We start from the raw sequence: 24,546 nt of genomic DNA, 5'->3' as shown, positions 1-24,546 counted from the left end.
CAAACAGTCACTGCTGGTGTTGGCCAAAGAATGATAGAGGGATGAGGCAAAAGAACATACTGTCTGGTTTTTGACGGGCCTTTATTTATGTCCATGTCAAAATTCCATATCGGCATAGATTTCTAAAAGGCATAATTCTCTCTGACCCAAAGTAATGTGCCATTTTTAACTGTTTTGGTATTTAATTATTTGCTGACAACAGTGGTTTCAGCAGAATGTATCATATCATGTTTCTCTGTGTAGTCTGGGATCTGTTCTGTTGCTAGGCTACAATTTAACAACGGTACATTTATTTATCTGCAAAACAATGCACTGTAATTTTGGGGGGATGTGGGGGTGGTGCTGTGTATGTGTGTGTGTACAGGCAACCCCCAAGCGTGCGTCTGTTCCCCAGTGCTCCAGAGTTTGTGGCAGTTTCAGAGGCTGTGTTGGCTGGAGTCTCCTCTTCTTGCCTGCTGGTGGCCACACAGGCTGCCACCACTGCCTCTGTCCTGTTCAGGTATACACAAACACACATGCTGCAGATACATAAAGGAGTCACATATGTCCTGAGGATTGTTTGTTATTGAAATCTATGGAAGTTATTTCTCATTAGAGTCCTTCCAGACATGTTAGTTATGAAGGAATGTATAAATTATCAAAGCTGAACTTGCAAACAGGTACATGCCTCATTTACACTCATCAGTGATTGAACACACATATATCATATATATCTCAATTTGCGCTTTTCCATACTTGCACTTGTTATTTTGTGTGCATCAATGCATTCACAGTGCATTAACTAGTACTAGGGCTGCACGATTAATCTAATTGCAATCACAATGTTGTCCACAATAATCGCAATATGACTTTTTCTCCAAATCGTGCAGCCCTAACTAGTACCTGGAGTATACATAATGGTCAAAAAGTTTAGTGTGGAACGCTGAACACTTCACACTCTTAAAGGTCGCCATCTTGGCTCTTTAGCGAAAGGGGAGGGACCACCAACCTATTTTCAGACTTGTTAATATGGCGGCAGAGGAAAAACTGGTTTGCGATTGCACACACAAGCAAGTAAAAGTAAAAGCAGCTTCATTTAAAAAAAAAATGTAATTGAAGTCAAGTGAGCAAAACTAGTGAGACAGCAGATATTTTGGTGGTTGAAGATCTTGGTCAAATGTAGCAGATAATGATCCACTCGGTTACAGTTCACCATTAAAAAGACGAAGAAGAAGCGGTCAAATGTTGTGATCGTCATTTCAGTAAGTGCATAATGGCTGTGTTTGATTTGAGACCACATTGCCCTGTCGAAATTCACCCACCACTCAAGGTCATCATGAACACGTGTACACTACATGTAAGCATACTAACGGAAGTATCCAAATTGGGACACAGCAATAGACAACCCACATGTGTATGAACATATATTTGCACAATGTCACAGGTAAATAGAAAACACACACACACACACACACACACACACACACACTCACTCAGATGAATAGACTTACTCTTAGATAAATTGATGTACGTGCTTTTTTAAGGACAACTTTATACCCTCCAGCAAACCCATACCAGGCACATTATGTCCCTTTTTGCTACAGCCTGTCTCTTCGCTTCACCATGCTCCCTCCCTCCCAACCTATTTAAAACAGTCATACAGTATTGTTTGATTTAATATCAGGTGTTTTCTTTGTTTAAACTGCTGCCACTCTCTGAATTCTCCAGATTAAACCACCAGTCCAGACCAGTCCAGTACAGGGAGATAGGGGGATTGATAGAGGCCATCACTAACAGAATTTCTGAGCTGCCCCTACCCTCTACTGCTCATCATCGAAGCTCTGTGAGTTAGTTTTGCTTTATGTTTTATCCTCAGATATAAAGTAGTTATAAGATAATGAAAAATTCAAGAACTGGTGGTGAAGAAGAACTGTCTGTGTTGTTTGTCTGAGACTTCCTCTTCTCCAGAGAGTTATTTTTTTTTTTGTGTAGTGCTGATGACACTGACATATCTGCCTTTGATGCTATCTAGCAACATGTCACACAGTACAGTATGTGATTGACATGTTCAATCAAAGGGAATTCATTCTTCCTGAAGGAATGAATGTCTTTTTCTTTTCCTCATAGCCGTCTACAGATACAAGATTAAAATTCATCTTTATGAAATTTCACTGAAGAAACACAGGAGGACGTCAGGGTTTTCTCAGTGCCTGTCTTAATGAGGACGTTTCATTGTTTCATATAAATCCTTAATGATTCCCTTGAGGAAATCTGTTTGGATGATTTGCTTTGATAAAATGATCATTTTAATTGTATTGTGATATTATGGGATCAGATTTACGTGTCTCTTGCTCCACTTTTCTTTTCTCTCATCCTGTTTCTTTAGTTTTTTTCCCCATCTCTCTCTGTTGTCCTCCAGGGGAGTCTGAAGAGGTCTTCCAGGTCTGAAGAATTTCTGCTCCAGGCCCTGGTCTGTTTTCAGGCTGCCTGCAGGTCAGCACATTGTCAAGTCACATGTTCAAGGAGTTAAATGGGATCACCAGGACAGTTCACAAGTGAATAAACTAGGGCTGCAGCTAACGATGATTTTAGTATTCAAAGCTTCTATAGATTATTTCAACGATTCATCCATGTGACGTTTAAGAAGTACTTTTACTCGGCGGCGGCTCCATCCCCCGGTAACGGGAATGCACGTTTATAGGTGATAGATATTTATTGGTACTTTCGGAAATTCGTAGTGTGTCACACAGCAAAAATCAGACCAACAACCAGACAGCTGCTTTACAAACACAAACATCACCCGAGTGCTATACAAGTTATAATAAAGTAGTGTTTCTCAACGGGGGCGGTACCGCCCCCCAGGGGGCACTGAGCTGCTTTTGGGGGGCGTTTGTTGGTTGGAAATTCTAAGTTGAGTTTACACTTAAGATTCACAACAGTACGAGAATGTGCATTTTTTTCCTCCGTCAGCTACTTGTGGTGCAGCTGCCTGAACATGAACGTGCTGCCTTCACGGGAACGGGAAGTTCCCTGAAAGCAACTTCGCTGCGACACCAGCGAGTAAAGTGGACCGACTTCGCACTGAGTTGCAAACAGTTTGTGGCAAAGCAGACATATACAGTAGTTTCAGTAGGCTATAAAAATGTAACGTTAAAAAATGAAGCCCTGACTTGCTCTGTTGGGGATTGTAAGCGGCACTTTATCAGAGGTGCTGAAGTTAATGTGTGTGGAATTATTTGTGAGATTTCTGCCTGATCACAGGTGTTGTTGGTTAGTTGCGTTTCCCCCGACATGAGCACCTCCTCGTCTCATTCAGTTCTGTGTCTGTCAGATGTTCAAGGGGATACTTCTAGCGAATCAGTAACATAATGCATATAGGGCATGTAGTAAAATGTTATGAATTCTATTTAAATAGGCTAATGACGTTAGTCTCCTATTACGTCTTTTTTTATTTACATGTCAGAGTAGGCTACAAAGATAGCGGGAGAGATTCTGAATGTGCAGAAAGTTTTGAACATGAGCAGATAAGTTACAGTGTTTCCCATACATTCATTTATTTGTGGCAGCCTACCACAATATCAGTGCTGACCGCCACATATTGATTTAAAATTTTTTTTACTAGGGCTATTCCCTCTCTCTTTCACCCGTCCCTCGTTCAATCGCTCTCTCTCCCTCGTGAACACAGCTGCACAACGCTGTCAATGTCGGAGACCCAGCTATTAAAAGTTATTAGCAAGCATGTAAGGAGCCTAGCTAATAAGGAGAGCTATACAGCTGGGTTTTCGAGGCTAGCATGCTGTACAGCTGCACCACGGTTACACTGTCATTCTGTGGGAGTTATGATATAATAAGTTATTAACAGATGAGCGAATGAAGTCCAATCAGTAACTGAATTAAAACTGATTAATTTATCACTGAGATGAAAAGTGGCCACAAACACATTTAAATAGGCTACTTCCCCACAAAAGAGGAGGTAGGACTTAATCATGTGTGTTGACTCAGCAGGGATGATATTAAATAAGTTGATCTACAGGAAAAAAATATTTAAAAGCAATAAGAATGCCTGAGAGCCTCACTAGATTATATTCTATTATAATTATATATTTTGAATTGTCACCTGCCACCAGAATTTTTAGACATTTCCACCAAATTTTCACCAGAATGCAGGAAATTAAGTGTTTAATGCTCAAAATCTTCTGGGGGAGGACCCCCATACCCCCCACTTATTAAGTGCCCCATCCAAGAAAACAGGCTTCACACACAGTTTCTGGGAGGAACATTCACTTATTAGTTAAATATAATTACTTTTCACGTGGCTTTTTTATTACCTTTTCCATGTTTTTAATAACAATTGTAACAATAAAAAAATCAACAATATTCAGGGCAAATAGCAAACATCTTTTTTGATGGGGGGGTGGTAAGGGACCTGGATAATGGATAGGGGGGCGCTGGCCCAAAAAAGGTTGAGAACCACTGTACTAAAGGCTTGTTCAGACGGGAGTCTTGAAGTCGTTGTGGCGTTCACACTACATGACTGATCAGTGACAGGGGGTCACACACTACAGGAGCTGACAGCGGCTGTGTCACCCAACTCTGGTCTCCAAACCACGTTTTTGTCAAGAAAACACGTGTGAAATGTGAAACGGGAAATGAGCGGTCCTGCACACGAAACAGCTGTTGTTTGTTATTACAAAGATAGCATTTATAAAGACAAAGAATCTGGGTGGAAGGATGGATTAGCACACGCAGGTAGCAGGGATTGTTTGAGTTACAGAGAGAGCTGGAGGTGAGTTAAAATTTGCAGCTCCCCGACACCCAGTTAACTCATGATTGTGAGGTTACAACTCCCGGCCCAAAAAGGAGAACAACAAACGCATATGCACATTTTCAGCTGAGGACTGCGGATTACTTTGGCTAGCCTTCAACTCACTCGTCATGACTTCAGTTAAATGCTAAAGTTTCTGTTACTGTTAGCTTGTCTGTGGTCTGCTGGCAGAACACCGGGTGCTTTCTGATCAGGTGCTGCCGTGCTGTTGCCAAGGCAACATAAGTTTCGTTTTACGGTGGACGGATGGTAACATTATAGAATTGTTGTTGTTTTCTTTAGCTTGAAATAATCCCATATTTTGGACACTTTCTTCTTTGTCCCTCGCATAAGCACGATGTGACAGTGCAACCGAGATGTGAAAAACAGTGTGCTTAATAGGCTATATGGATTAAACGAAGCAAATTCTTAATGGATTTAATCGATGAATCGTTTCAGTCCTAGAATAAACTGACGCACTGATGTGCAGACGAAGTGTTCAGTCTTGTTTTTTCATTGTTTGATGATGACAAGCTGTACGTTAAACCTAAAAGCTTTGTTTCCTTATAACTTGTTTCTGAAAGTCTTGATTCAAGGTTTGTATTGGATCGAATGTTAGTTTGTGATACATCAAATGTTAATATAGTTGAATAATTGTGAATATTAGTGGAGTCACTGAAATTAATATTTCCAGCCCACCTCCATTTTTCACATTTTTCAACTACATGTAGATGAGGGTATTTAGTGAAATCCTTTCTATACATGTGTACCTGTATTTCTTGTGTCTGTTCTTTATGTCATTTTGTATGTATGTGAGTGGGTTGCATTGATTTATTTCTGTGTTTGTTCAAGGTTGGCTGAGAAGTGTGCGTTAGAGCCTGTTCTGAAGGAGAACACGTTCACAGCTCCATCTAAACACAGCGATGTTCCAGACTCACTGGAATCTTTGTGTCAATGTCTGCTGCGCTGCTGTGACGCCGTCTGGATACCCACCGTGATTGTGAGCGCTGGAAACAACAACACATACGCACAGATGGACACATCTGATTTATTATCTTCCAATCTTGAACTTCATCTTTCAGTCACACACATGTGAGAAAGTGATCCAGCAACTTGTCACGTCCAGTGCTTAATTTGTGCCGGAGTGCTACTCCGTTACTTCTGAGTTTAAGTTGGTTAATTTCAGCCAAATAATCAATCAGACAAGACAAAATTGTCACCAGTTTGTTTTTTGGTCATTTATCTGTGATTTCCTTTTGTGTGTGTGTAATTGTCTGTGTGTGTGTGTGTGTCTGGGTAGAGGATGTGTGAGCGTGCACCCAACGCTCAGATACTGCAGCACTTCTACACCATCCTATCCTCCCAGTTCACCCTGCTTCCATCTCATATGCCTGTCTTTGCAAATAAGCTTGGTGAGTTGGGTGACACTGTATAACCTCATATCAACAGCAGCAAGTGTCCCATGATTTGATTGTTATTACTGGTTCTGCATAAACTGGAGGGTCCCTAATAAGAGTGTTAATTTTACACTTAACAAACAGCTAATTGTTTAAAATCAAATCAATTTGTCAACATTTATAGTTCACAAGGGGGCATTTGCAGTGTAGATGTGAATTCTAGGAGAGAGAGATAGATAGATAGATGGTCTTCATTCTTCAACTGGTGGCATGTGAGATCGCACCAAACAGGTCCAAAAATGCAGAACCAAACTGCACTTGCTACGACCCAGCTTTTATACCCCTTCCTCACAAATTACATTTTACGTAATCATACTTGTACTATCTTGTTCTTGAAATTTACTATTCATGTTGTAATTAGTTTCATGTATGTGCTTTTAACGACTCTGCATAAGTACTTTTCACAGCATTGTACATACCTGTTACTTGGGCCTCACACCTTCTCCTTTTTCTCCTTTGATCCTATCATCTTCTATTCTCATATTTTAATCATCCTCAGCTTAGCCATTGCTTAGTTTGAACAATTAATCATCCCTCTTTAATCACTGTGGCCACCCCGTTAACACTTCCCTGAATAATTACAGTACAGTATTTAATGTTAACGTTATCACCTCTTGTGCGCCTAGCTTTTTCTGTGCTGACCTCACTCCTCCAAAACTGCTCAGCGCCTCTCAGAGAGAGAGAGAGAGAGAGAGAGAGAGAGAGAGAGAGAGAGAGAGAGAGAGAGAGAGAGAGAGAGAGAGAGAGAGAGAGAGAGAGAGAGAGAGAATTAATCGTTTTCAAATCAAAATTGCATTTTGAAAGAACAAGATTAGCTAATCGTGTAAACAACGATTAAAATGTAGGTTAATTACACAGCGCATCTGACCCGTTTTAAACAGTCATGAAGTTAAAATGAATTCCGATGTCGTCAGATCTGCTCGCCAGTCACAAGCTCCATGGGCCTCCTGTTACAATCCTACTCACCAATCAGAGCGGGCATGGGCTGTGTACATTTTACAACAATAAACGGAACTGGACGAAAACAAGGGAGCGTGCACATGTTGTTAATTTTTCATTTTGTGTGCTTCTACTACGGATAACATCTCTCTGTGAGCCCGTTCCGTTCCGCTCTCTGCAGGCCAACGTTACATATCCACATGGAGCATTTCAGAATAAGAGCATTTTACGTATCGGATCTTGCTTATTTGTTCAGTTGTCCTTGATTTTTGTGCTTCTACCATGGTTAAGTAGGCTACATAGTTAAATTGTTTCTTTTTTTGTCTGTTTTAACTGTGTTTATTGTTGATGTACGATCGGGATCTTCCGTCAAAAATAGACTGGCAGTGAATATTGAACTTTAGCAAAACTTCAATAAAACAAATATTGCAAATTGAATCGTAAATCGCAATATCTGGCAGGAAAATCGCAATTGGATTTTTTTCCCCAAATCGTTCAGCCCTAAAGTGGACCCACACATTTTTTTTGACATGATACTTCTTCAGTTGGCTGAGGAAGTACAGTCTGTGCCGGGCCTTTTTGATGATGTGGTTGGAGTTAATATTCCATTTCAGTGCTGATGTAGGTAGTAGTAGTTGTAGTGACAGGGTTATGGGTTGCTCAGAGATATTAACCGGGACTTGGATGTGTGTACTCCTCCTGAGTTCTACAGCTATTTCCATCGTTTTTGAGGTATTGAGTAGTATTAAAGCATTGAACGTCAGAAAGCAGTTTTGTTTTCTTTAGTGATTATTTTTTGCTGTGTGGCAAAGACGTTACCAGCTGAAACACTGTCGCAAATGTTCATTTTGATTGCGCAGTTGCCCCCGTGCTGCTGACCAGCCAGTCAGATGGCCGGGTGGATTTTCTGTTTGGCGGCCAAATGTTGGAATGCTACCCGCCAATGTGGTGGGTAAATATATTATATTATATAATATGTCCATATAACATCTATTTGACAGTCATTAGCAGCAGACCGGGGTTCTTTTTGGTTGTGTGTCGCACTTAAATTGGTCCCCGATGTACCAAGGTATCTAAAATCGAGTACACACGGATTAGGGGCGTTCATTGGTTGTTGTTTATGTTCTTTTCATGTTACTTGTGTTTGATTGGTGTAGATCTGTAAGGGGTGGGCATTAGTGGACAAGAGTCGGGCGGGGAGAGTGCAGCCGCTTTCATGCGGAAAGAATATTCATTATTATGTTGCATTCACTTGTTCATACTAAACAAAAGTTTGCAGCGTAATCCAGCAAACGTATGCTTTCAAATTCAGACTCGGGTGCACAGAGACACAGTACAAATGTATTTAGTTATCCTAATGTTACACTTGTGAGCTGTCTGTGATATTACCTGTATCTCACTTGGCCCTGACTCTCCCTGCAACAAATGTTTGTGAACACAGAACTGTCTTCAATGCAAACTCTGACATGCCATTGGCCTAACAATATTTTAGAATATACTACAGTATGTGTCGCAGCTATCCATACAACTTACAAGCTCATCCTCCTCCTGCTCCTGTGACCTCTCTCTTCTTCCTCTTAAAATGCTGTAGGATGCTCATCTCTGTGTGACAATTTTGACTACTTTTAAATTGTTTATGGACACGTAGCAGAGACACGTACACACCCCAGGACGCAAGTTTTTAAGGTGAAGGATGGCCAGGGGCAAACATATAGCCCAGGAGTTTGTCCCTGGTCAGCCCCTTGAATACAATAAATAAATAAGACATATCATCATCAATCTTACCATAAACTGGTGCTTTGGACTGTGCTGGCTTTGACTCTGTTGTGCAATTACCCTCATCTCGGCTGTCCATCTCATGTTCACCATGCCAGCGCTGGTACTGGCGCTGCTGGCCAGTGGTGGGTAGGGTATTCAAAATCTTTACTCAAGAAAATGTACAATTACTCCCATAAAAACTTTATCAAGTAAAAGAAAAAAATGACAAACAACTAAAAGTATAATATATTTAATAATATATTTCACCTGCTGTGCATCAGGTTAGAAGCAGCTGCTGTGCAACATGGTTATTTCTAGAATGCAGTTTGCTTTGCTTGTTGAGTATCTGTAATTTAGCTATTTCTGTTTAATACAATTATTTTCCTTTTTAAATCTCCATGAAGGTATTGATAAGATCACTTTAAAATATCAGGCTTGCTGCCTAGCCTACTATTGTTGCCTGTATCTTTTATTATGGACATGTAGCCAACCAAACCACTTGCTTTGCAATAGCAAAGGCAGTCAAAACAATCTGATTAATCCTAAGCTTCTATGAACAAAATCTTTACAAGGAAAGGAATTATTGTGGCAGAAAAGCGGGAGCACATATTTTCTATCTCTCTCTCTGTGTATCTCAAACGATTGTTTCCTGAATAAATAACAGCTGGTAGCTGCTAAGCCAAGATTAGTTTCACTGGCAACATTCTGTTTATGGACTCACCAATGTGAAAGAAACAGGCTAATGTCCATCAAAAGAAAGTGATGCTCTTTTCCACAACAGGATACTGTTAATATATCAGAATCAATCCTGTGATCATCAGACTCAGATGTTACAGTGTGTAGTCTACAATTGCTCTGCAGAGACTGAATACGTTTTCATTACGCCGTTAATGGAAAGTGAAAGTATTTCACTTGCCGGCTTGTAGATGAATGGATGTCAGTTGTATTAGTAGATCAAGTGGTTAAGTTATGAAGTTATGAATGGAAAATGTAGCAAAATTAAAAGTAGATTACTGGCCCTAAGAAAATATTGGAGTAAAGAGTAAAAGTAGGCTACAGTTTTAAAAAGGAACGTGAAAAGGTGCCAGTGACTTAGGCTATTTTATATTATGTATTTATTTATTTATTTATTTAGAAAATTTGCATTACTTGTAATTTACTACCTACCCTTGCTGCAGGCGTTCTGATGTGGACTGTGTGATAGTAACTCATAAACCTCCTCGGCTATGAGCCATCTCCGAAATCGCCTGAGAAAAGCGCGGGGGGGAAAACAGATTTTGCGGCATATCTAGCAGCAGTGTTGGGCAAATTACTCAGAAATTGTAATGAGTTACTTATTACTCATTTAAAAAGTAACAATATTACTTTACTTACTACTGGGTATTAATAGTAAATAGTCACATTACTTGTTACGTTACTATTACTTTCACATATCGTATAGGCTATTTAATTTTAATTTTTTTTTTTAAACCAGGTCATCTCGACATTTTAACTAATCGTAATATTCATAACAGCAGCAATGAGTATGATTTTTGTGAAGCATTACGTTTTTTAACAACCACTGTGTGAGATAAAATCCAGCAAGCGTCTCGACTTCAGAACTAACGTTACTGTTTTGCACATGCATTTATAAGAGAAGTATTCTGTGCTTTTAAAAAATACAAAACGTTGATTAACGCCACTTTGTCCTGCCAAGCAGATGCATCACGGGCAGGAGCTGCCGGAGTTTCTTTCTACAGGCTAAGTTTCATGTTGCTGTGCTGCTTTAGCAAATGCTTCAATACAAAATTGTTCACAGTTGTTAACTTTTTGCTGGTCACACAAAGTTTACAACAGAAGACAATGTTCTTTGCATCTCTGAGTGTGAAACAGCTAGGCTTAATGGCAGTACTCACTATACTACAGTACAGCTCTGGAAAGAATGCCTCTCTCCCTCGTTCTTCCATTAGCCTTTTGGCAAGCAGCTGTGCGGTTGTGCATGTTATATTAATATTCAAAATGAAGCACAAACAGATATTATTAAGTCACCAAGAATTGACAATAAATGCATAATCTACGTTGATTGCGGTGGTTGACTACAGTCTTCTGACCAGCAAACAAAGCGTTTTTGCCCCCTGGCTGCGCGCGCATCCAGTAGTGTTTATAGACAAGAAACCCTTCTATAGCAATAATTTTATTTTGCTTCAAATTTCACTCTGGCCTCTACTTTAACTTTGTATTTGACATAATATCTCATCTCAATTAAACGGAAACAAATGTATTTGTGGAACAAAAGGGAATTCATTGTTTTGGCCCGTAAAAAATACGCTTGACTATTTACCACCTTGGCAGGTGAGCCAAATTCCACCCCTTTCTCTCTGGAAGTTTGGGTAGCGTCTTTTTCGGTGCGCTGTGCAGATGATACAGCATCACCATATCAGCGTAATGCTGCAACCGCAGTTACAAAAGGCAGAAATCCACAAAGTGCAACACTTACTAGAAAATTGTGTTTACCTGAAAACATCCGTATTGCAGAGCATTGTTGGTGGGATGAAATTTGACAGAGGCAGCCACCTTGTAATTATCTGTGCAGGACAAACACTGGAATAAAATACTGATAAGTTACATTGATATAAAGTATGTTAAGCACACTGTATATTCACTAAAACCTACTTGATTAACTTTCTTACTTATAGTTTTTTAATTAAGTAGGTAAACTGTTTCATGAGATGTTTTTGTTTTTATACAGTCCAGTTGAGTAATATAACAAATTTCCTTCTGCTTTCATAAAATATATATTTGTCTCAGAATTAGAATTTGGTAATTAAGCCGCTTAATGAAAGGAGACTTGGACAGATTTCCTTTTTTTATTTTGACCAAGTGTTCCTCTGAGGAGTTCTGTCAGCTGAACGTACATGTTTGTCTGATGGATGTCAGTGATGAACTGAATATTTAAGATACCGTTTAACTGTGATGCGATTTGTGAAATCAGTAACTGAGATGGCTTGAACAGGGAGAGCCCACCCACCTCATGTTTTTAAATTACCTTTTAAGTCTTGTTACCGCTGTTTGTGTATGTTATATATTCAATCCCCTGCTGCTGGTGCTGCTGGCAGGATTTAGCTCAAGCCCATACCTCTATGAAACTGTGTGTTTAGCCCACATGGGAATACAAAAAATTACCATCCTAACTAAACATATTTCTAAACAAGGCTGCTGTTTTAGTTCTGGTTTGCCAGTTGCCTACAACCGTACCTTGATTACAGTAAATTTTGTTTAAAGCCTTAAATGTCTAAATAAATTCAATAAACAGAAACACTACTACAAAGCTGAGTTCCCATCTAATTAGACTATGAGAGATAAACTTAATGTTATTTCTTCACTTAACAGATGATGCCAGAAACATCATTGCTAACAGTTGACTCTGCTCTTGTCAAAGATAGGGGTACATGCCTATATGTTGGTTTGATGAAATTTCACATCCCTGTAGGGGGAAAACTAAGCAATCTGTCCAAAGCTGGCAGTCCACATGATGAGCCTTAATTATTGACAGGAAAGTTGTTGCCTTGGGCATCTAGCCACAGCCAGCGTGGTGGTATTAAAAAGAAACTTAAGCTTTATGTTTATGCTGCAAGCGGTTAACAAAGTAGAGAACACTTTTTTTTTGCAGATATGGCTGAACAGTACCTTGGCATACATCCTCAAGAGTATGTGTTAGTAGCTTTATGAAATGAATACTTCCCTCTAATTAGTGAGTGGTGCTCTCTCTCACTCACTGCAGCACTGAAACAGCCAAGACATTAAGTACTGTGTTACAATATAGTTACTGCTGTCCCATTACCTCCAATGTAGCCAAATAATGGGGCTTGAAAACTAATGAGAGAGATACTGTATGAAGGTTTGGGGATCATGGACTGAGACTAAATCATGTGGCTGGTTTCTTTCATAACGACGACACACGTATCGCTCTCTCCCACTATGCATTGTGAAATGCCTCTCTACCTTTCCATCTTATTCTTTCTCCTCCTTTTAATAGTACTTCTAAACCATTATATGTAATTGTCAACACTGATCTTAAATGCCCCTTTTCATCAGCATGTTAGACATGCTCTTTTTTGTACTTAAAACGATAGCCTTGAAGATTTGTTTCCTTTTCTTAGTTTTCTGCTATTTGATTTACAATATGTATGGACTTTAATTATCATGTTTTGTTTCTTTTCTGCCTGTGATGTATTGTGTGACTTTTGTTTGGAGAGGTGTTGTATAAACAGTGTTTTTATTACCATCCCTCTCCTTTCCCCATTTTTTACTGTCTCATCCTTCCTTTATTCTGCTCTTCACCTCCTCTTCCCTCCAGCATCCTCTGGTTTCTACAGGCTGGCTCTGGAACACAAAGGGCTCCTCTGTGCAGGAAACAGGTACTGTACAGTGTAACAGGATAATCTGAAGACACACACACATGCACACAGCAATTACCAAAGCTCTGCTGTCTACAAAGTGTAGCTGTGTGTGTGTGTGTGTGTGTGTGTGTGTGTGTGTGTGTGTGTGTGTGTGTGTGTGTGTGTGTGTGTGTTAAACCATGGTGGCTCTGGCTCAGAAAGTTGAGTTCTTATTATCATTCCCTGTCGGAGCACATTGAACAATGAGACAGATAACACGAACGAGGCATCTGTCATTTCTGAGCCACTCTCTCTACTTTTTTTTCCAAAAAGCCAGTCTTCTCAGCAGTGTGTGTCTCAGAGCAACGGATCTGCAGTTTGAAAGCCTACTGTGTGTGAGTGTGTGTTAGTTTGTTTGTTTGTGCTTTCGTGTGTGTTAGTGTGGTCATAAAAGTGGTTGAATGTAGGTTTAACCCCCCCCACTCTGAGCTGCAATGAAATGACTGTTTCGTATTTAAATGGATGAAGTCAAGACCTGTGGTGTGTCTCACAGTTCATTCTTTGTATTGTAAAGGAGGTGTGCTGTCCCTCATTCATTCTATATTTCTGCTGTCTCTTTTTCAACTGTCTTTTTTCATTTGTACTCATGTTTATTTTCTCTGACTCTCTCGTGTGTGTGTGTGTGTGTGTGTGTGTGTGTGTGTGTGTGTTTCCCCCTCTTACCAATTCTTTCAGGAACCCAAATCTGAATGCATCATGCTGTGGTTTTCTACAGAAACTCAGCATGTGTCTGCTTTCCCAGTCAGAACCTGCTTCTGGAGCTTACCAGAATGGTATGCAAATACGCACAGACACTTGCAACACTCACAGTGTACATGCAGCACCAGTAAAACGCTGTTGTTCCTTGTCATGTTAACATCTGAGACTTTTGAAGAGCTGAACAGAACTGTTGATACTGTTAAAGATTTGTTTGTTTTACGTAAAGAAGGCCAGTTGTTCAAATCATTTCTTTTCCATAGCCTAAATATAACTCGGTTTGTTTTATCATGAATGTTAGTGTCCATTGAAAAGTCCCAATCTTAATCCCTGTGAACACTTTTTATAAATATTTAATATTTTGGTCTGAAGATTGTGTGAAAATGGCCTTAAATTGTACCCTTGCCAGTGTTCCTGTGGGAAAAAGCTAATGCTAAGTCTCTTAAATGTCACTGCACTCTGTAACAACACAGGTAACACTTCTAGTTACCTATCTCGTCCTACGTATGAGACGTTAAACCGAGCTCCTGACTCATTGTGGTCATTAAAGATCCCGTGGCACTTAGTGCGTCTCAAAGAGAAGGGGGTTTCCCTGTGTCATGGCAAAATTCCCTAACGTGGCCTTCTCCATCTGGCCATCTAATCATCCCCCAGAGTAAATGGATCAATGTTTCCCTCCCTCTCCACCTCAAGCTGATGTGTGGTGAGCGTTCTGGTGCAAATGGCTGCAGTGCATCACTCAGGGTTTGAGTTTATATGATAAAGCGCGACATAAATTAGGGCTGAACGATTTGGGGGAAAAAATCTAATTGCGATTTTTCTGCCAGACATATTACGATTCAGTGCAGATCTGTCACACAAGGATGACAACTGAATGAATTTTAACTGCATGGCTGTTTAAAACAGGTCAGATGCGCTGCATAATTAACCTACATTTTAATCGTTGTCTACACGATTAGCTAATCATGTTCTTTCAAATCGGAATTTCGATTTGAAAACGATTAATCGTTCAGCCCTAATATAAATGTAATGCGTTATCATTATTATTATTATTATTATTATTATTATTATTAAAGGGACGTTACTTCTGAATATGGTGAGACTGAAGTAAATAAAAATAAAGAACAGTAAAACAGATGCTAAAATCCAGTTCAATTTCACTAACGGTACTTAAAATGAAATGTTAGGAACATTTTATTGGAATCTGCAGTTGTTCCCAGGAGATGTTCTGTGACACTTGACACCACAATTGAGTAAAATATCTCTTTGAGATAATGAGATTTTGTACGAGCTAGGTTGTAGGTGTGCGTGTTGGTATGCAGACTGTGTGTGTATTTGTTTATGTGTGTCTGTGGCTGTGAATAATGAGTTCCGAGGAGCTAGACTTCTGTTTGTTCCTTTTTCTGCATGTCTACATTTCCCTCCCTTTCATCACCCCTATCTGTTGCAGTTTCATTTTCAGCATCTTGCTTTCTCTCATGTTTCTTTGGTCTTGTCTTGAACTTTACTTTTCCATTTTATGTTAGCTGCTTTTCTTGTTCAAAGAGTTCATTTTTTGTCTTTATATTAAACTTTGTAAATCAGAATTTATCAGTTTTTAGTTTTGCTGTTTCTCCTTAACCATCTTGCTCTATACTCCTTCTCTGTGTTTTGTTGTTTGCATTGCTCTGAGATTGCAGATCATTTGAACTTTAAATATATAGCTGTCTAAAAAAAATTCTTTTCTCTGTCCTCAATTATTTTCTATCGATCAAAACCCGAGCAGGAGGTGACATGTCACTGCAGCCTGCTTTGTAGGTCTGTTTGTTATCTTCCTCCCATCTTTTGTGTCCCTTCTCATCTTCTTCATCTGTATGTCCTTTGCCGTGTTCCTCTCCCTCCCTGTCCTCCCTTTGAGACCTTTTGAGACATCCTTCTATTCTTCTCGACTCTCCCCTCAGTTCCCTGGAGATGACGGCTGCCTTGGTGCCTGCTGCCTTTCTCCTCATTCTTCTCTGGTTTCTAAACAGTACCTTTTATTTCCTGCTCTTTTCCACAGTGGCCCCTCTAGACCAAGCTGCTCTCTGTCTTGCCATAGGTCTGCAGTCCTCAACAAGTTGGCCACCTTACCCTGTTTATATTTCTTTTCCTCTTATATTACTCCCATTACCTTCACTTTGTTTTCCTCTCTGCTGATTGGTAGTCTCTCTCCCTGCAGACCCTGCTGTGGCTTTATAGCTTCTGTGTAGTCATGCATCAGTGACCCCTATCCCCGTCTGCCATCTCCCTGTGACTTATTTGTCATTCTTTTCTTTGCTCTGCTGCTGCTTTCTTGCGATACCTTTTATATCGTCTATGGTGTTGCTTCCTTTCTCACCCCCTGCGATTAAAGTAACCTCTTTTTCCTCCACACCTGCATTGCATACAATTTTCTCTATTCCGTGCCATGTTTCAATCTTCCTCTTTTCTGTTTCCCCTTCTATTTCACCATTGTTCTCTTTCATTTCTTTATAAGCTGCATCTCATTTGCTCCTCCCTCTCCCGATCTGCCCTTCTCTCACCCCTATCTCTCTCTCTCTCTCTCTCTTTCTCTTTCTCTTTCACCAGTTCCCTAAAGACAAACCAGAGATGGAGGCAACGTCACGGTGCAGATAGTCTGACTCTTTTAGATGTTTCATAAAAAAAATCTGAATTCCCTGCTGTGCTTCCCCCCCCCCCCCCCCCCCGCTTGTCTCTGTTTTGTCTTTTTTTCTCTGTTACCATTTTATGCAGTATTGTTTATTTACATATATCATTTTCTTTTGCCCGCCGTTCCAGTCTTTCTGTTCTTAAAAAGGTGGAAGCCCTCTTTAGCACTATATCACACTGGCACTCCTGTCTTTTGTTGTGATCTATCTCTCCCTTGCAGTTTCACTTTCCTTCTTACTGTTCCCTATAATTCCTTTTCATCTTGTCTTTCTATTCTTTAGGGAACTCATTTATGAAAATAATCTTTAACTTTGCTATATTACATAATATGACTTTTGAAAGAATTCATTTAAGCACTCGTGACATCTGTAGCTTGGTTAATGATGGATATTGGATTTTGGATACAACATAGATAACTGGAAAAGTGTGAAATCAGTGTAAACCCACTCATTTTCGCCCCCAGATGATTTTTTCATCATCTCAGCTTTGGCTTGGCTTTAGACGTAAACACAAAATTGATGAGGAATGCTCATTTGTAAATGAGGCGTCAGAGCCTCTTCCTCTGTGTTGTACTTTATTCCATCATCTCTTTCCATCATCCATATCTTTCCTCTTTCTTCTCGTCTCTCTCTCTCAACTTCTCCCTATAACTTTTTCCTGTTGTAGCACTGATTATTAAACCCCCTTTTCTTCCTGTTTCTGTTTTATTTCTTTGTTCATCCCCTAGATGCTGAGGAGGCAGAGAATCTTCTGCAATACAACCTTCCCACTCTGTGTTGCCGACTGTCGGACTGGCCCTCTCTACTGTGTGAGGCCCCGGGGCTCCAGCTGTGTGAATATAAAGGACCAAGGGCCATTCAGTACTGCCTGCTGATAGTGCTACACCTTGCCCTGCAGCAAGGAGACAGGTAATACTGGCCAATACTGGTAGGACCGGCCACTGGACTACACAGGATAGTATCAAGCACCAGAAAACATTATTTTACCTATTTTACTCACTTCAAATGTGCACAAATCACTCGTATTCATAATGTAGCAATATCGGGTAAACGTTTTGATAATTAAAAAGGGAAATCTTTGTTCAATTTAAAATTGATTGCCACAAAAGTCCCATGTTTTAAACCGGTATTTTTGTGGAAATGGAATTAGCCAATGAATATTTCAGCATCAGTAAAACAGATTTTGCTTGTCAAGTACTTTTGCCTGGTACTCCTGCAGAGTTGTTTTGTCAGATGAGAGAGCAGATTTGATCCAGAAGCACTGACTTTGTTCTGCCATAGTACCATCCATTTGCACTGTAAAAATAGTCTTTGAGCAGGACAGTAATTTCCTGGATTGGTGGCTGCTCAGTAGCTCTTGGTAGCACTGTACTTACCTTTGCTTAGGAAATCAGTATGAAGAGGAAAATGTCACCAAAGCTCTCTGCACTCCACCCAGCTGGCTGCATCACTAGTCTGTGCTCCAGTTTTGTTTGTGTTTTTAAACTTATGATTACGGCTTGACGTTATTCACATAATCAAATATTACATCTCCTAAATATTGACAACCTGAAAATCTTTTAGAGATGTCTACATATAAAGTAACCTTGAGAAACTGGATATAGTGACAAAACAGAGACATTTATTGTTTATTTTACCCGGCTGAAGTTTAATAACTTGAGAACATTTCTTCACAAACCACCACTTTGCTGTAATGTAGCCCTTGGGAACAGAAAATAACATTTGAGCTTTCACAGTATTGAAATAACCAAAATCCCTGACAATGTCTAGTGTCATATCACAGAGTATCAGAGTTATATCAGTATATTACCCAGCTCTACCAAGAAACCAGCTGGTTTGCATGTCCGTGTTGCTCTCTCCCTGCTCCAGCGGCACTACTGCGGCCCATCGAGGGTGTTCTTAAGTACATATTTTATGACCACAGAGATACGTTGGCTTCTTTGGAAAGTTTAATATGTCCTTCTGTAGAACCTTGGCTATGCATTACCCCCCGGGGAAGGGGATGAAAGTGTGGTCTCATCAAGATTAATGGGAGCTGTGCCAGAGATTTACATAGCGTGGGAGGGATGAGTGTGTGTACTCAGAGGTAGGATCTGTGAATACGTGTGTGTCCACGCGTTGGTATATATTCTAACTGACTGTGTTTGTATGTGTTTATTGTATTTCATGTCCCTGGAGCACTTTGTCTACTTTGCACACAGAGTTATTGTGTTTGTCCACTTTAACCTCACAGTGAACGTGTCTGCTGAGGTGTGTTTGACATTCAGGTGTATGTGTGTCTGTGTGTAAACGTTCAAATGTAGATGTTCAGCCACATCTACAGTATGTGTAATATTTAAAGTTAAAACTGTCATTTTTGTGTGTGTGTGTGTGTGTGTGTGTGTGTGTGATCCAGGCTTCTCCCAGACCAGACGGTGTTCTCCAGTGTGGTGTGGGTGTTGCATTCAGTGCAGGAGCAGGGCAGCTGTGCCTTGCCTCGCTTTGTGCTCCGCTCTGCCCTCTACCTGCTGGCAATGACACAGGATAAGACCCCCAACCTTGATGGGGTAAAAATTTATTTAGAAAAGTTGTACAGAAGATGTACAGCATCAGTATCAAAATATAGTTTAAAAAGTTTAAACTGGCTTTTATCCTTTTAAGTAAACCTTCAAACTCTGTAGTAAATGGACTTTTTGTAGATTTGCTTTATTTTACTATTTTTAAATGTTTATTTTAGTGCTTTCCAAAATATACTTTGACAGCTGATGCAAGAAATCTGCATCAGTTTTAAATATTCTTTTTTTATTTTCTTTTAAGTGAGTCAACTTAGTAATGCTAACAATGTTAAAAAAATCATATTCATTGAGATAGGTTTATCAACCAGCAATGCAGCATTAAGGTGTTTTTCTCTGTGCATAGAGAAAGAGTACAGAATGTACTGGAGCCAGTTTAATGTGTAACCGTTAATGTGGAGGCCTCAGAATCAAAGCTTGACAGCTCATATTCATCTTTTGATGCAAAATCCATATTCTGCTGTAGATGATTCAACAGCAAAGAATATTAATTATAGCTCAGCCTTTTTTCCTAAGCTACACACAACAAATTATATTTTCTCAAAAAAAGTACTTCTAGCTCAAAGTACATTACATGGCATAACTTTGTGCTGCACCTTCTCTGAAAGTATGTTGTATATATATTACAGGAGACTCCCTGTTGTGACTGAGGGCTCTGCCTCAGTGGGGTTTAAAAGCAGTCTCACATTTGGGTTGGGAAGAAAATAATTTTCTAAACTGCAAACCGTTCTTGTGTGTGTATGTTCAAAGAGAGTACTTTGCCTTTTTTTCTTTACCATCGTACTCAAGGCTCCTTTTAACTGCGTCATCAAGGCACTGTCCTCCTGCCAAAGCTTCTCTTCCCTCTACATTCACCATCCTGCACTCCTCCACTTCATCTGTCGCTATCCGGAGCTAGCAGAGAAATTTGGGCCCCTGGTCTTGGAACTTTGGTTGACCAAGCAAGTACAGCATGCAGATGCAGAGCAGACCATGGTAAGGGGACCTTTATCTCAAACTCACATCCATAAATAAATAATTGTATGGATTTGATTTCACTCAAATACATTTCACAAATTAATTTCACTCCATCATAGTAACTGTTAGAAAAAGATGATTGTTTTTTAAATTCCCTTTGAACTCTCAAATAAAAATCAGAATTTATGAAAAGTTGTATGGGTTTCACTCCTGGGTGCAGGCAGACATACAGGAGAAGGGAGAGGAAAGGGAAAGCCGTGCAGACGAGATGCATGATCAGGAGCCAGACACAGAAACAATGGAGCTGCTTACTCTGATAGAGAAGTACCCAGCTGTCATACTGACCCTCCTGGTGAGAACCAGAGACCCCAAACAGGAGCTTGGATATAAGAAGTTGCCCACAATAAAGAGAAGATACTTTTAAATGCTGGTAGAACTTTTTGTTTGTTAAGCCTGAAACAGTATTAAGACTTGGCTCCCATAGTTTGTGGAAAACGCATATTTGTCTTAAACCTGCATTGAGTGGCTGGTTGGCTTTACTGCATTAGGACAATGCTGATACAAAAAGTCTTAAAGCATGCTTCTTTCTTTCTGTTTGACTGTCTTGTCTGTATGACTACAGGACATGGTTTGCACCAGGGAGGCCCCCCTGGCAGGGCGAGCCCTTGGGGTGCTAGAAGTTCTTTTGCGTGGTCAAAGAGAGTATGAGGCTGATTTTTGCACCAGTCTTAGGCCGGCCTTGCTACAGGAATTACAGAGGCTCAGTGTGGAGAACATGGGCCATGGGCTTGGAGAGGGACACACTGCACAGGGTAAGAGACAAAAACTCAAAAACAATTAAGAGGCAAAAATCTGTGCTGTCCAATGCAGTTATCCATGATATACTGTAATGGATGATATTGGAAACATTGATACACTGTAATGTTACAATTTAAGAATTTGTTTAAAAATCAGTCAGGTAATGTTTTTATCAGCAAAGCTTCATGGAGGGGTGATAACTAATTTATACTTCTGTCACACAGCATAAAGCCTTTATGGCGGCTTCTTGCACCTACCATGCAGTGATGAAGCAGTAATTGATTCTTTCATTGCCTCAATCAGGGAGTTGTGAATATATTATGTGTAACAAAACATGTTTTAAGTGGACTGAACCACACCTGTTTGTTGGAGCTAATCACAATTGTCTAAAATCAAATGGCACATTACCGATGCATACACTTATAAATGCATAATCACACAAGACTCACAGACTCACACCCACAGACCTAGTATGTCTTCTCATTTAAATCACACGACTATAGGGAAAGAACTTTACAAAGTAACTTTCTCATGGGCCACCACGCTGTTGTCTGTGAAAGCTTCCTGGCCTCTTCTGTGCTGACACTTTACACCCTTAAAGGAGTTAACTTTCCTTATTCTACGCAAATATATTATCTCAGTCCTCAGTTAATTCAAACCTCTCAGCTTAGTTAAACACTGAAGACACAGGAATGCTCACTAATACCTTAATAACTTTCTGACTATTAGGGCTACAGAATGCACCATTCAGTTCTTCACATAAAAGAATATCACCCATTTTTGCAAAGATTTTCTATAGCAGTCAATATTCACAATGATGTATCAAGATCAATGCCAACTGATTTGGTTTGATGTCCATTTGTATCTCATTATAGCACAGATACAGTTAAATAAAGTTGACAGACTGTGGCAAATATTGCCTTTTACTCCCCTGACTTTACTTTTTATGATGGGACAAAATAATGAAAGCTTTTGATTAAATTGTCTCTTCCTTGCTCAGTACAAGCTCATACACATAGTATACATATATACCAACACACACACGTGTGCATGCACTCACAGATACCTAGTGGGCTCCTACACTGTGAGATGTAATAGAATAAATTCACCATGACGGTCTTTCTTCTCACTACACAGCAGACACTTAAAATAGTTACTTAATAAAATTTCCTCTATATAAACAGCCAGCAGCTGCAGCAACCACACCTGGGCTTTTTGGTCCCAGATATCCACCTCTTCAAACTGACCTAAAGGTTCTTCTTGATTAAGAAAAGCTATTTTTTGTTTAAATGTTTCTCCACAGAATTCCCACCATGTAGTGTACCTCACAAAATTGGATGACACCAAGACATTGCAAGAAAACAATTTACTCCTCAACTAACAAGATTGCCGTGGAGACTAGACATAAGGTTCATTGTTGAAACTTTTTGATAACTAAGATACCAATTTTCTACTGAAACTTGTCAACTCCATTCATGTTTCATTTAGTCTGACCACAAATGGCTGTTTGCCTCAGTGAAATACAGTATAAACTTAATGAAAAATGATTTAAATATTAAAATTAGAGCTGGGCAAGTTGACGCGTTATTATCGCATGCATTAATTAACTCCAAGAATTATTTTATCTCACATTAACGCAGTTTTAATTTTTATTATTATTATTTTGAAAGTCTGTTGCTCTTTGGCTCTGAAAACACATTCAGTCAAACCATGGGTAACAGATGGATGGGATGTTGATCAGCTTGCAAATCACCCACCCAAACAAGCAGTGAAGGAAGGCTTTGGCAGACTATGTTGGATGCAACGTTTGGGAGAAGTAGATAAGCAAAAGCAAGACAAGCGATCAAATGCCATTGCGAAGTGGATAGCTACACACCGCGTGCTGATTAGTAAAACTCACAAACAGCGAGGATCAGTCTCTCTTCCAGTGATCTGTGCTGCGCGTCACGTACAAAAAGTTCAAAACAATTCAACTTTGGCAGCAGGCGTGTGCATGAGGCAAGCACAACCGCGACAGTTTCATGGTCAACGTGCCTGCTTGTTGCTACGACTTGTGTTCGACCACTTCACGTCACTAACAGGGACATCTGCTACTGAACAGAGACTGTTTTATGCTGCTCCCTGATAAAAGAAAAATGATTCTGCTGATACCTGTTCAGAAAAAAAACAAGAAAACAGGTATGTATATGTTAACCTGTTGCTCAGAAGGTGCCTGTTATGATCGTGGCTCTGGACTCTGATGGTAACTTGTTTTAACAAGCTAGATAAAAGGTAATGCCCTGGCAGTAGCAAACAGCTTTGGTTTGATTACATTAATGTTTAAGTTGAGATTTACAAGAAATATTTTATTGCTACTATGTAAAGGGTAAAAAGCACCTTATTTATTTAAAGTCTTTGCAAACCACATGTTATTGCACATTTTGTGTGTACAGCAGTACATTTAAATTAGTAGTGCGCAATACACTACTTTAGAATTCATCATTCAGTTTTGAGCATAGAAATGCAATTAATCACAGAAAATCGCAATTAAATTTTTAAATTGTTGCCCAGCACTAATTCACATATATTTAAATATTAAGTATTCAGTGCTACTTTTGGAGTGTGGACGTCTGGCGTGGCTGCTGTGTTTCTTGAGCACATCCATCCTCTTCCCGGCAGTGGGAAAATGGTGACAATAAATAAAATAAAAGTGATAATGGGAAATTAGCAAAAGAATGTAAGTAAAATTCTTAAAGCAAACTTTAAATTGGTATTTCATGTGTGTTGAGTGTGTGTTTGTATGTGTCAGGCTACATTGATATTCAGATTATAGGTATGAATTGGTTAAAAGCCTCCACTTTTAAATTAATTCATCCTCCGCTCCACAAACTTGATCTGAGTAGGCCAACAAATTATATTGGGAATTTAAATAATGATGAAAGTAACAATTGCTTTACACAGCAGTAAAACCTCTACAAAGTAATGTGCGTGGATTAATAGGTCCATTTTGGCACGATGTGTTTCTGCAACATAATGGAAAGCACTTAGTTTAATTATTCTCACATATTGGACCATTTGAAAAAAATACCTTTGTCGATTTATGTGTGTTGGGCTGTTCTCCATGGCAGCTTTTTCTTTCTGATGGGGTCTAACAGCTGTTCAAATAGCACTGCACTGTATAGACAGAATTAAAGGCAGGCTGATTATGGCCACATTAAGAGACTTCTGCACATATACAGTTGAACTTGGTCACTATAAAATGTTCTGTGTGGTTTGTTTGTGTCTCTCTGTCAAATATGAAATAAAAAAGATTGTATAAATGTAACTGTCCAAAGTCTTTCTCTAAGACACATTTCACTGAGCAAACACGTGAAAGGTCATGTTGGTTTAAACTCATACTTAAGTTAAAAGACAGTACAATGGCCACCTAGAAAGAACGCTAGACACATCCTGAAATACTACTATGTAATAGTTTCATCGTCGGTTTAGATGTAGTAAATGTGGCATATGATGGTGATATTTCTTTTGGCTGCCCTGCAAGTG

The 24,546-nt window shown here is 39.6% G+C and overlaps 1 protein-coding gene across 1 annotated transcript in view; it reads left to right on the top strand.

Moving 5' to 3' along the window:
* Positions 1-24,546, top strand: part of LOC123959643 (meiosis inhibitor protein 1) — a 70,933-nt gene that overhangs the window by 22,011 nt on the left and 24,376 nt on the right. Inside the window, exons 12-23 of the mRNA XM_046033816.1 lie at positions 365-499; positions 1,708-1,822; positions 2,399-2,472; positions 5,636-5,783; positions 6,084-6,195; positions 13,274-13,334; positions 14,031-14,128; positions 17,446-17,626; positions 19,113-19,263; positions 20,059-20,244; positions 20,447-20,578; positions 20,849-21,038. Coding sequence (XP_045889772.1) covers positions 365-499; positions 1,708-1,822; positions 2,399-2,472; positions 5,636-5,783; positions 6,084-6,195; positions 13,274-13,334; positions 14,031-14,128; positions 17,446-17,626; positions 19,113-19,263; positions 20,059-20,244; positions 20,447-20,578; positions 20,849-21,038 — 1,583 coding nt within the window. The remainder of the gene's footprint in view (positions 1-364; positions 500-1,707; positions 1,823-2,398; positions 2,473-5,635; positions 5,784-6,083; positions 6,196-13,273; positions 13,335-14,030; positions 14,129-17,445; positions 17,627-19,112; positions 19,264-20,058; positions 20,245-20,446; positions 20,579-20,848; positions 21,039-24,546) is intronic.

The sequence above is a fragment of the Micropterus dolomieu genome, linkage group LG02 (genome assembly GCF_021292245.1).
Source record: "Micropterus dolomieu isolate WLL.071019.BEF.003 ecotype Adirondacks linkage group LG02, ASM2129224v1, whole genome shotgun sequence".
Classification (NCBI taxonomy): domain Eukaryota; kingdom Metazoa; phylum Chordata; class Actinopteri; order Centrarchiformes; family Centrarchidae; genus Micropterus; species Micropterus dolomieu.
The sequence above is the reverse complement of the archived record's forward strand: the minus strand, read 5'-3'. Positions and strand labels throughout refer to the sequence as shown.